The sequence below is a fragment of the Eptatretus burgeri genome, chromosome 9, assembly GCF_056783735.1.
Source record: "Eptatretus burgeri isolate ZD-2024b chromosome 9, Ebu_testis_v1, whole genome shotgun sequence".
Lineage (NCBI taxonomy): Eukaryota > Metazoa > Chordata > Myxini > Myxiniformes > Myxinidae > Eptatretus > Eptatretus burgeri.
Genome location: NC_140969.1, coordinates 49,903,991 through 49,917,029, shown reverse-complemented (window position 1 = coordinate 49,917,029; position 13,039 = coordinate 49,903,991). Strand labels below are relative to the sequence as shown.

The following is a 13,039-nucleotide window of genomic DNA, read 5'->3' as shown; positions in this document are numbered from 1 at the left end:
TTGGATCTTCGGGTGGCTTTGTCCTGCTTCCTGGCCTCATCTTGGTTCAGCTGGCTCTTCTTGGTTCGTGGAGCTCTTTGTTCTCTGCTTGGTTCCCGGCTTGGTGCGGCGACTCGGCCTCATCTTGGTGGTGGTTCTTCGGGGAAGCGACACATCCTCTCACCAGCACGTGATCCGGAGCGCGAGGGGATCCGCCAGAGCTCGGACGGGATCGCGGCTCGCGGTGATTGGATCCAGCTCGCCCTCGCTGGTGCCCGGACCGAACAGCTCGAAAACCACACGAGGTGGAAAGGTCCGAGACAGGCCCTGGATTTCAGCTCATCTGTCCATCCGAGCTGAAGTCCATATTAAAGGCATCAGCCACCATTTCTTGGGTGTGTGTGTGCGCGTATGTGTGTCCGTGGGCCCCGTCTAACAAGGAGAGAACTGTTAAGTGCTTTGTGTGCTGTACAGTGTACATATTGCATTGCGTTTATTGTATTCGGTATAGTTCTGCTCTTTGTGTTCCCTAGTTCCCCATTATGACTGTAGAAATAAACCCCAATTGTTAAATGTTTTCAGCTCGTCGTGTCGATTCTTTCATTGACTGAGCATGTCGTGTGTTCGGAATTAGAAGGCCGTTGGGCCGCCGTAAGGGGACATTTGGACCGACGGTTCTCAGCGATTAAGCCGCTCGGAATCGCGCACGGGACAGGCTCGCTTAAGCAGCTTGTTTCGTAAGAGTTCCGTCGAGGGTGTGGAGGCTCGGTAGATCGCCATGTGGTCTCTAGGTATTTTGAAGATTTGGCAAATAACCCTGTACCACGTGGTAGAAACATTGGCCCTTCACAGTTCTTGCACAAGGACCCGTCGACTCCTGACTTATCCGGGGCGACGATCTATATTCCGGGCGATCGGTCGGGCCGACTCGACTTGGGGCTCTTTCAGAGCGGTCGGCTCGCGGCCGACCACCCGGCCCCATAACAATATATATATATATATATATATATATATATATATATATATATATATATATATATATATATATATATATATATTGATTTCCGCCACTCCGGCGTGCGGACGACCGACTTTAGCCCAATTGCGTCCGCGCGTGCCCACCGAATGTGGCAAACTAGTCGCAGCTTCCGGATAAACGCCGAAACCCAGCTACAGGTGTTTTTAACACACCATAAACCAGCCAACTCTTCTGTCCACGTGCTGCAGGGTCGATCGCCGAATTCTCAATGTACCTAATTATTCGCACGGACAGAAATGCAGGGAGTTTATACCTCAACGGGACCTGCACGAAAACGAGCCGCTTCAGCAGCTCGTTCCGTATGCGATTGCCGAGCGGTTATATATTGCAGAGATGCCAACTTTTGGAAATCAGAATTAGGGAGGATTTGCAACCGACATCAAATAATGTGCGCGAAGCGCACATCTCGAGCGCGGAGTGCTCGACCCTTGCGGCGAGGTCCAGGGCCCGCCTTAGGGCCCTGGAAGCTCTGGGGTTCCAGACGCTCTCTAGTGCCCTCTGAGCCCTATTTTTGAGCATTTAACATATTAAGAATTCCCACTTTTTGAACAAAAAAAGGGGAAAATTGTGCACTTTTTAATGTTACATGTATGTTAATATTAGTAAGTTAGGGGACAATCAAAGATTAACAAAAAGCACAAAAAGAGCAAATATTTTTCTTACCTTACTGGCTGGTACTACTGATGCTTGCTTTTTCCATGGCAGCTTTGCTGAGTGACAGCTGTGTGGCTCTTTTAGCCCTTCTGATTATGTCTTTGCTGTATTCTCTCTGGTAGCAAGGGGTGCTATGAGCTAGTTTTTCAATTAAGAGAGCTTCCAGGGTTTTGACACTCAAATTGGGACGAAATTCAGTATGATTCTTCCGTACAAGACTGAGTGCCCGCTCACATGATGCGTTCGAATGAGGAATGACCAAGATTCCCTTCATCACTTTGCTCAAATTAGGATACTTCTTGGCACCAGTGCAGGGATCTGTGAGCTGTGAAATCCGATGCCACTGCTCATCCACTCTCACTGTCTCAGTAGCCATTGTAGCTATGGAGGCGTCTGCCTGGTAGTGAGCGAATTCACTCTCAAGACTGTCTATGTCACTATCACCGCCACTGAACAGACAGGGGAATTTCTTGATGAAAAACTCCACACAGTCAAACCCCACTTCTTGGTGTAGCTTAACATCCAGCACCTGAGCATGCTTGGCTAATTCATCATCTAGCGGCCAGGTTTTGAAGATGTAATTGCAGGCTTTCACATAATATGAGCGAACTGCACTGAAGAAACCTTGGATGTCTGACTCACTCAGAGTGAAGGTGGATTTCTTGAGACTCCTTTGTTCCCTTATATACAGTTTGGCATCGTTCCCAATCATGAGGTCCTCATCATTCTTCTGATGATTTCTGTCAGAGAAGGGTACATTTACCAGAGCAACCGATGACACCGATGGTTTCAAAAACCGTACGAAGATATCTTTTCAGAAGACCATTCAATTCAGAAGACCAGAAGACCAAGATCAGGAGATGAATACAGGGTCTGCCTTTGGAGCAGAAGATTCCCCTTCTCAAAAAGCTTGTTAGCATATCGAAGGAAGAAACAATAGAGTTTTGTTTGTGGAGACAAGAACATCCCGTTGACACGTTTTTCTCTAGATTCCTGCACAGTGTTTGAGGAAGATGCGCTTTTAGTTGTAGAACTCGTAGTACACTTAGCCGCAGGGCGATCACACTTTGCGTTTACTGCCAGCAGAAGAGGTCAGACTCGTAGTACCAGATCCAATTTTACGTTTGAGGAGAGAGCTTGAGGTAGGTGCAGCCAAGGAAGAAGACCTCTGATTTGAAGGTTTTGTTGAGCTTCTATCAAGTGATTTGGCAAAAGCAGAACTTAACTTGGGTCCTTCTTTGCCTGTAGATGGGACTATCACAGTCTTTCTCGACTCTGAAGGGATCTGCTTTGTAGATGAACGTGATGAAGGGCCGGTGATGCTACCTGCTCTCAGCATTGGTTTTGGTGCTGTCCCTGTTGTCTTCTTCGCAGCAGATACTGCAGTGGTAGTGGTGAATGCTGCTCCACTAGTGCTTGATCCTGCAGTGCCAGTACTGGCAGTAGATACAGTGCCGTCCTTCTTGCTCGTTGTTAGAGTCTTGGCTACAGTTGGTTGCATTTTTCTTCGTACTTCTTCTTTGAAGAAGAGGCGAAGTGGTTCCCACTGTTCAATCAGCCTGTCTAGGCACTGACCAAGGGACAGCCACCTTGTTGTGACATGCTTCAGAATCTTGTGTGTCGGGGCATCACAGAGTTCTTGCAGTGCTTTCACTCCTTTGACGCGTTTACTACTTTTGTCCAAGTAGTAGTAAATATCGATGAGAAAGTCATCTAATTCAATGGGTAAGGCCTGAGCCGCCTTCTTGGCCGTATTGTGCATCATATGGCAAGGGCATCCCATGATGTAGCACTCTGGATTTTGTTTGTGGATATAAGCAGCGACTCCTTTGTGCTTGCCCACCATGACAGAGGCATTATCAGCACAAAAGGAAACACAATTTCCCCACGGAATTTTCCTGTCACTGAACTCATGATCAAGCAGTTTGAAAATGTTTTCTCCAGTGGAATCTTGTTTGCACGCAGGCAAACTTAGCAAACCTTGCTTCACAATCCCAGCACTGTTGTCATAGTACGAAATCAGGACAGGATATAGCTGGGCCTCACCACTGTCATTGCTACCGTCTGTAGCGAGGCTAAATGGAGCTAGTCTCGCAATATCGGCAATAGATGAAGCAGTAACATTTGACAACTCACCAATTACACTGGTCAACAACAAATTTGTTGTCTGCATTTTTTAAGCTGATTTAGGACGAATCTGATGCGCTGAATCCAAAACTCACATTAGTTTTGTTCAATCAGGTCAAGTTTTTGAGATATGGCCACATGTCGTTTTTTACATTTTTGTTCACATGTACGCATGTGTGGAGCATTTTAGAAGAAGTTGGTGGGGGTAAAATGTCATGTCAAATAATTGTTTTGATTGGAAATAATTATTTTAATGACAAGAAGTATTCAGGTACGATAGTTCTAGGTGATTATGTCGAAAAGGGATCAGTTTGAAGTCATAAAACCTCAAAATCTTCCAAAAATTGGTGAGGCAAAGCATAAAGTTCGTGGATCAAAACTAAAGTTAATGGGGCAGATTTTGTAATAATGTGATACAAAAAAGTTGTATTTCTTGAAATAACGAACTCTGAAGAATGTACAATACCTACATGCGCCAATTTATGACATGCGCTTCTGCTCAAGCTTGGAGTGCCACAGTACGAACCCAAAGATTGGAGACTGTTCATTGACAGCAGCAAGCGATCACTGAAATGTGTTCTGCTACACAACGGCAACCAGTTTGCCTCTGTACCCATCGCTCACTCGACTACACTGAAGGAGAAGTATGAAGCGGTGAAGTACGTGCTGGAGAAAATTGGTTATGATCAGCATAAGTGGTTTATTTGTGTTGACCTGAAGATGGTGAACTTTTTGTTGGGACAACAGTCTGGCTTCACCAAGTACCCATGTTTTCTGTGCATGTGGGATAGTAGGGACCGTGCTCAGCATTACACGAAGAAGGACTGGCCTGTGCGGGAGGAATTGGTGCCATGCAAAGAAAGGAACGTCATCAACGACCCTCTGGTGGACAGAGACAGAATACTCTTCCCACCGCTGCACATCAAGCTCGGCTTAATCAAGCAGTTCACCAAGGCTCTGGACAAAGATGGTGACTGCTTCACTTACTTGTGCCAGGCTTTTCCAGGATTGACCATGGAGAAGTTGAAAGCTGGCATCTTTGATGGTTCTCAGATCCGTCAGCTCATCAGAGATCCAGAGTTCAAAAACTCAATGAACGAAGTGGAACTGGAAGCGTGGAATACATTTGTTTTGGTAGTGAAGAACTTTCTTGGCAACAATAAGGCCAGAAACTACGCAGAACTTGTCAACAACATGCTGACTGCTTTCAGAAACCTGGGTTGCAACATGAGCATCAAGATGCACTACCTATTTTCACATATGAACCGGTTTCCTGAGAACCTGGGTTCAATGAGTGACGAGCAGGGGGAGAGATTCCATCAGGACATGAAGGAGATGGAGACCAGGTATCAGGGTCGCTGGGACGCAGTCATGATGGCTGACTACTGTTGGAATCTGAAGAGAGACCTCCCTGCCGCTGAACATTCCAGGAGTTCGAAGAAACGGAAGTTCAAGCCCTGAAGTTTGAACAGTGGTGACGCAACATGCAATTTACTTGTACTTACCTTTATCAATGCCCACCATTCAGATGACAGTAATCGATGTTTCTATCATGTAATCAATAAATGTTGTTGGCAAAACATTTTTTTTTTCTTAAAAACATGTTTAGGATGATATGTGTTGACAAAAATCAGCTGATAATGCCACAAAAATGTAATTGATTTTTTCAAATCAACTTAGCACAAAAACCTGACCTGATGGAGAGAAACGGATGCCATTTCCTGATTCAGCAGTGCCAGAATACCCTAATTCACTTGTAGAAATCGAGACAACATTCAGAAAGTAAAAAATTGTTGACCAGTGTTCTTTTTTTCTTCTTTGTTCTTGTTCTTTTTTTTTTGTTCTTTTTTTTTTTCTTTTTTTTTTCTTGCTTTTTGTTCTTGTTTTTTTTTTTTTTTTGTTCTTGCACATCTTGCACATCTTGCAAGTTTTTGTTCTTGCACATCCATACTTTGAAGCAACTTTTGAATCTGGAAACATCTTTTGAAATAGAGGTCCAGCATGATCTGAGACTGATATGGGCAAGTTATGTTCCACAATAAATCCACTAAAGAGAAGTTCCGCTCGGGTAACATCCTCTTCCTCGCTTGTCCCTTGTTTGGTGAAATAATTCAGAAGTGTACCGGTACTCGTGCTCGAAGATCTCTCCTTTGCAATGTCTGTGTGCCGTTTGCTTCCAACGTGCTTCCGAATATCATCGCGACCTCCGTGCTCAACTGAAATATCAACGCTGCATACTGTACAATACGCATGATGAATTCCTCTTTCAGACTTTCGAATACACGGGTATTGGAGACTGTATTCGGTCTTGTACTTCTGAGACCATTTCTTGGTCTTCGTAAGCTTCTTTTTCTGCCATTTCGTAATCAACATCGAGGGCTTGAAGCATCGGTAACTTCGAAGTCGATGTTCCACAGCTGCAGCGCGACTCGTAGAACTCTAGCGGCTGTTAAACACCGCACGGTGGTCGCGACCGCCGGGCTGGTACGGGGCCCAGCTGCATGCAGTGAGCGTATCGCATGCATATACACTGTGCATACATACCGCATGCACTGTATTGCACACATACCGTATGCACTAAATCTCAGTGCATGATCGCATAAGCGAGATCCAGACCCAATGTTTCGCTGCTCCTCATTTGAATTTGCAATTTTTTACGTACAATTTGGTAGCAGCGAACGTTATGGAGTTACCACATGCTATACGTAGCAGACGATGCTTTTCATTCAATTCTCATACTAGTACATTCTGATTAGTGAACAGTGCAAAAATATCAAAATTTCGGGAGGATAAGGATAGTGATCGTAAGGGCGGGAGTTTGGGTGAATTTTCGGAAGCCTCCCGATGAAATCGGGAGGGTTGGCATTGCTGATATTGACAAGTCCCGTCGGACCAGATGTATGTTTTATCGGTTTATTATCAGCCAGCTAATTATTCCGAATGCTCAATGGCAGTCAATGTCGGAAGGGACGCAACGAGCAGGTGACATTTAACAATGGAGACATTTATTTCCATACAGGCAATGCAATGAATGGGGGGATGGTCAAAAAGACACGAGCAAAAAGCCTACAGCCGAGTTCTATAAATGCAAGTATATACAGGCACTTATACAATTCACTACTTATTGGACTGGCGCCACGAACACACACACACACACACACACACACACACACACACACACACACACACACACACACACACACACACACACACACACACACACACACACACACACCCACACAAATGATCGGACCAGCCGGTCTTTATTAAGACTTATCTTGGACCTGCCCGCCTCGTGCGGTCTTCGAGGACCAGGTCCCCGGGGCCTACTGTACTCCCAGCACGATCTGGAAGGTCCAAGCGAGCGAAGTCGGCAGGGCGAAGGCTGGTGGGAGAAGACCCTCCGTGCACACTTCCCAGAACTCGCACGCAACCAGATCCACAGGAGGACCAGCAGAGAACAATGGGAGAATCAGCCACGAAGGACAACAAGAGGACAACACCCAGAGAACCAACAAGAAGCTGGAAGTTTGAAGAAGGTCAAAGAAACTGGTAGAAATAACAACCACCCTTCCTCCTCCTGCGTTTTTGTCTCTCTCTTCCCTTTTTATTTATCAAGGGCGTGCCTCGCTTCCTGCGTGACTCATCCGCTGTCGATGGGGACTCCCGCATTCCATTCCCCCCCCCCCGAGTTGCTTTTATGCCCATACAAGGTAAGGAATTCCGCTCGGGGATGCAGTCTGAACACGCCCGCATTCCAGCGAGGCACAGGGGACGCTCGCTGGTCTGGCAGCGTGTCCGCCACAAACAGGCATTTTGTGGCTGTTGTTGTTGTTGTTGTTGTTGTTGTTGATTTTCCTAATACAAATCGCAGCACATGAACATTAAATTACCCACTAGACTTGGATCGGGACCCTAACTGACAACATGTACGATCCGATATAGCTGAGCTAAAGGACCTGAATGTTGAGTGCGATAGCTTTCTAAATCCACAATATATATATATATATATATATATATATATATATATATATATATATATATATATATATATATATATATATATATATATATATATACACATACCAGTTTATGATTTTCTCAAGGTCTCAGGAGAGGGAAGAGGTTACTGCCTGTCTGTCAGCGAAGGATGAGAGATGTCACGGCAGAGAGTGGAGTCATCAGCAAAGAGATAAAGAAGATTTTGCAGAGTCAGTAAGATCAATGATGAAGATTATGAATAAGATGGGGCCAAGAACACTGCTTTCGGGTAATCCAGCCTTGACAGGGAGAGGAGACGAAAGGGTTCAGTTGGCTACAAGATTGGAGGAACAGAACAAATCAGGAGGAAATTGAGGCATTTGGCCTTCTCACAAGTGGGGCCAGCCATGGTGCCATTTGAAGTGAGGGAAGGGATGGAAGGGGAGCATACAGAGGCTGACTTGACAAGACACCACCAGGTTTTCGAGGAGGAAGACTAGTTTGAAAGCGCATTATTAAGATTGGACAGATGATGTTTACTGGCTCTCCAGAGAGTAACACACACTTGTTGCAGGCTTTGTGGAATGATCTGAGGTTGCCTTCGGTCGGATTTGCCTTCCAGGAGGAGAATGCAAGTTGTTTTAAAACAACTACCTCACCACAGGATTCAGAGTACTAAGAGCGGGAGGATAGGTAAGATAATTGAAGACGAGATGGGATAAATCTGTGAATAAGAGAGAGCAGGTTTCTATGTTTAACAATTTCCAAGCTGAATTAATATCAGTGGCAGTAGATATTGGAGACCAGTCATGAAGTGTAAAAAAAACCACACAAAAACCAAAAAAAAACCTGAGAATACACGAAGCACAGGGCCGTCGAGTGTAGAAGCAGGTCACATTTTATAAACCGTGAATACGCGGGGTCCACGAATGTCGAATCCACAAATGTCAAAGTTCTATGGCACTGCACTATATTTTCAATTTTTACCCTTATATGAGCAAATACAAGTTCATTTCTTATTATCGATTGTGAAGGAAACCCCACGTTATGAGAAAACTTGTAGCAGGCAGTGGAACAAAATTTTCAATTCTTTATTCCAGGTACGAGCTATCTGGTAGGACGATTTTAGCACTGAATCGATGTTGATATTACGTCATTGCTCATGACAGATCGTGTGCTGAGTACCACATGTTTTTTGCTACTTGTCATTAACCTTCAAAATGGCACATATGAATGCAGATGAAGTGGCAAAACTTGTCATGGAGAGTGATAATGGGATGATCATGATTATTACATCGATTTTAGATTTATGTTCACCGAACTGCTCGCAGATCGTTTGCTGCATTATCTGGCATGGCAGCATGTTCTGTTTACAATGCAACAGCATCATCTTTTCGACGAGACTACTCAGAGTGGCAGAATCTGGTACACCCAGCATTACGAGTGTACCCATCGTCGGCAGTCACGTGTTAAGATCATTACTTCATTAAAATTGAAGTATATACTTAAACACGGCATGGGGTATCATGTTTTATGAACTCTCTAGTTATTGTACAGTAACAGCCTTAAAAATACACATAAAACAAACTGCTTGAGTAAATAACAAGAACAGTGTCATTTTCTAGTATCAGTCAGTACTTTGTGTGTCTGCCCATTGCCTTCTTGAGTGCCATCACTATTTTACCCATGCTTCTGCACACAACTGAAGCACTTTTGCAGGAACATTGTGCCAAATAAATAAATAAGTTTGAAAATGATGGTGTAATGAGAATGTGTTACAAACCAAGTTTGGAATTTTCTGGTCATTTGTTCTCTGTGCATAGTTTGTCACAGAGCAGCTGTGTAGCTCTTATTAAACTTTACTGAGTAGGACACAAGTACAACGACCAAACTGCACACAAGATCGAGAAATAGGAATTCAAGACGAGAGGAATTTGTTTGATCAAAACTACTTGTATTTTGAAATGACAATGCCTCCTGCAATTTCCTTACCATAAAGTACAACCTATGTTTGTTTATTACCTCCGTCAATGAAGGTGAAGGAGGTTATGTTTTCACCCCTTTCTGTCTGTTTGTTTGTGCGCAGGATATCTCAAAAAGTTGTGGACGGATCTGCATACGAGAGTTATTTAATTAAAGTGATTCTTCACCATTAAGAGATAGGGCCAAAAGCGATACATAGCCTAATATTTGAAAAATGTATTGATTGGGTCCGATATGTTCTCATGGATCAGGCATTATGTGGCGGAGGGATGCGCACTACCGAGTGCCCCGAGTGCCTCAATGGTGAAGAATCACTTTAAAAAAATCTAGTAGTCGGATTCATTCGGATCTTCACCAAAATCGAACCAATTCGTCCTTGCAACACACGCAACCTGTGCACCAAGTTTCATCCGAATCCATCCATAACTTTTTGAGACATCCTGCACACAAACAAACAAAGAGACAAATAAAACCAATTTGCCAAAAGGTGACCACGTGTGACTTCTTTAAGGTCACACTGAGGTGAACAGAGCTGCTTTCCACCAGGAGCGACTCCTTGAGGAATATCTGCCTACGAGAGAATATATGCCATAATATCTGCGTATGAGAATCGTTCTACAGAGTAACCATGAAAAATATGCGTTTTCCTCATAACGTCACCAAATGACGTCATAATGTCTCAAGCTTGACATATCTAGAAAGCACTCATCGAGGTGTTCATTTTGAGGTACTACACGATATGGTTGCTAAAACATGAAAATTTGACCTTGGGGTCAAATATGTTTGACCTCAGGCGCTAACCATGAAGGTCAAGGCCAATCACCACCAAAAATTAATCAACTGAGCGCCAGACCATGAATTATATTCCCATAAAGTTTGAAGACGATTCGATCAAAATTACTCAAAAAATAAGAGTTTCGTCGACTCCCCTGATTTGCGACAAAGTGACCTTGACCTTTGACCTTGACCTTCAAAATTTTATACGCTGAAAGGGACCTCTATAGGCCTCTGATATGCGAAGTTACAAAAATTTCCAATGATAATTGTGCTCCGCAGAATTTTTTATACGTGATTACAGACAAACAAAAAAACATACAAGCTGACTAACATATCTTGCAAAAACTTCGTTTTGGCAAGATAACAAACAGACAGAAAGGGGTGAAAACATAACCTCCTTCACCTTCGGTGGTGGAGGTAATAATAAAACGGATATTAAAGAGAACCTTAACAACTCAGCTACAAATACCCAGTGTGTGCGAGTGGAATATGAATGCCATGTATATTATACGTGCGTGATAACACCACCTCCCAATTTGAAAACAAACACGAGTTAATCCACCACAGTGATAGATACTTTTATATAGCTTTAGAGAGTTACCTGTGTTTATCTACATCTCCATAAATCCTTCATGACATTTAATCATCCATTCATTGTTTTAAGTACACCTCAATTCCTCCCTCCAAAGTGTACAAAACATGTTGATGGCCTCTTTTAATGATTACATGTGAGAAACGCTTCCAAAAATATTGCATGAGAGATACACTCACAACAGAAAACCTCCGTAAAACTAGTTAAAGTGCCTTTAAACAGTTCCCACCAAGAGAAGTACCAAGGAACTAGACTCGAGGTAATGGCATAAATATTGCTTCTCAAAAAAACATCACGAGCACCAGCAAAGGAATTTCAAAGCAAAGGACTCACATGAGATGTCAGACGCTAACTGTAATACAGATAATCAATTATTACATTTGGAATTCAAAGAATAACGTTCACTACATATGTAAAAAGTTTTGGCTTTAACACTCGATGCATTAACCAAATTATATGATGCTTTTGATCGCAAATGATCCAGAGAGTCATACTAAATGATGCGGTTGGATTGTCGGTTTCCATTTTCCATCCATGGCGCTGTTTATCAGTTTAAAAACAAGATGCGTCACACACCCAAGCCTAAAGCATCGAGTCGATATCATCTGTGGCTTCAATGTGGCTTTCATTAAAGCAAATGCGGGCGATAAATTCTGCATCGGACGAGACAAAATTAACATTCCAAAGTTTGCCCCTTGTACCTCTGCTTGGTGGGCAACAGAAGGAGTGTTCGGAAGGTTGTCATGCAGAAGCTGCTGCAGCAAATGGAGCTGGGCCAGACGAAATAAAAAATCCAGGCTGCTGGTGACATTTATCTCCAAGGAATGTCCACAAACTAACACCTCCTGAAGGGAATAAGAAAGGACAACCTACAGCATTGCTCATAAATGTATATTCATTTTCAGAAATTTACGCCATTGATCACAGACACTGACAACATTGTCGTGACTGCAAGATAATTAAACATTAGGTGCTATCCTCTGATATTTAGAGTACTGTGGAGGGACCCTTACCTCAGTGAGTGCAGATTCAGCAGAAAGTTTTTTGGTGAAGACAATGGCTGGAGCGGCTGTGAGCCGGACAGCAACATCATGAAGGAGAGGAGTAAGGAATGCACGGCGCTCTGGAATTCTCTGCATGCTTTTCAAACAAGGGAATCAATGGGGTATTGGGGTGGGGGGGAGGTATTCCACATGAGCATGCTGACAAATGATAGCAAAGGGGCATTCGCCCCTCGAGCACACCGAAGGACGTGAGCCCCCGAAACACACCGAGGGGCGTTTGCCTCTGAGCGCACCGAGGGGCGTTCGCCCCCGAAACACACCGAGGGGCGTTCGCCTCCGAGCGCACCGAGGGCCGTTCGTCCCCGAGTGCACCGAGGGGTGTTGGCCCCTTAAGCGAACCGAGGGGCGTTTCCCCTCGAGCACACCGAGGGGCGTTCGCCCCCGGAGCACACCGAGGGGCGTTCGCCCCCACAACACACCGAGGGGCGTTCGCCCCCACAACACACCGAGGGGCGTTCGCCCCCACAACACACCGAGGGGCGTTCGCCCCCACAACACACCGAGGGGCGTTCGTCCCCGAAACACACCGAGGGGCGTTCGCCCCCGAAACACACCGAGGGGCGTTCGCCCCCGAAACACACCGAGGGGCGTTCGCCCCCGAAACACACCGAGGGGCGTTCGCCCCCGAAACACACCGAGGGGCGTTCGCCTCCAAGCGCACCGAGGGGTGTTCGTCCCCGAGTGCATCGAGGGGCGTTGACCCCTTAAGCGAACCGAGGGGCATTTCCCCTCGAGCACACCAAGGGGCGTTCGTCCCACAAGCGCTCTGAGGGGCTTTGACCGGCAAGCACTACCAAGGGTGTTTGCCTCGCAAGTGTTCCAAAGGGCCTTGGCTGGCAAGTG

At 44.9% G+C, this 13,039-nt stretch overlaps 1 protein-coding gene across 5 annotated transcripts in view; it reads right to left on the bottom strand.

Annotated features, from left to right (window-relative positions):
• Positions 1-13,039, bottom strand: part of VPS13B (vacuolar protein sorting 13 homolog B) — a 616,840-nt gene that overhangs the window by 147,890 nt on the left and 455,911 nt on the right. For all 5 annotated transcript variants that reach the window (XM_085896658.1, XM_085896654.1, XM_085896653.1 and 2 more), the window contains 2 exons: positions 12,146-12,272; positions 11,834-11,977 (listed from right to left, as the gene is read on the bottom strand). In XM_085896658.1, the coding sequence (XP_085752784.1) occupies positions 11,834-11,977; positions 12,146-12,272 (271 nt within the window). The remainder of the gene's footprint in view (positions 1-11,833; positions 11,978-12,145; positions 12,273-13,039) is intronic.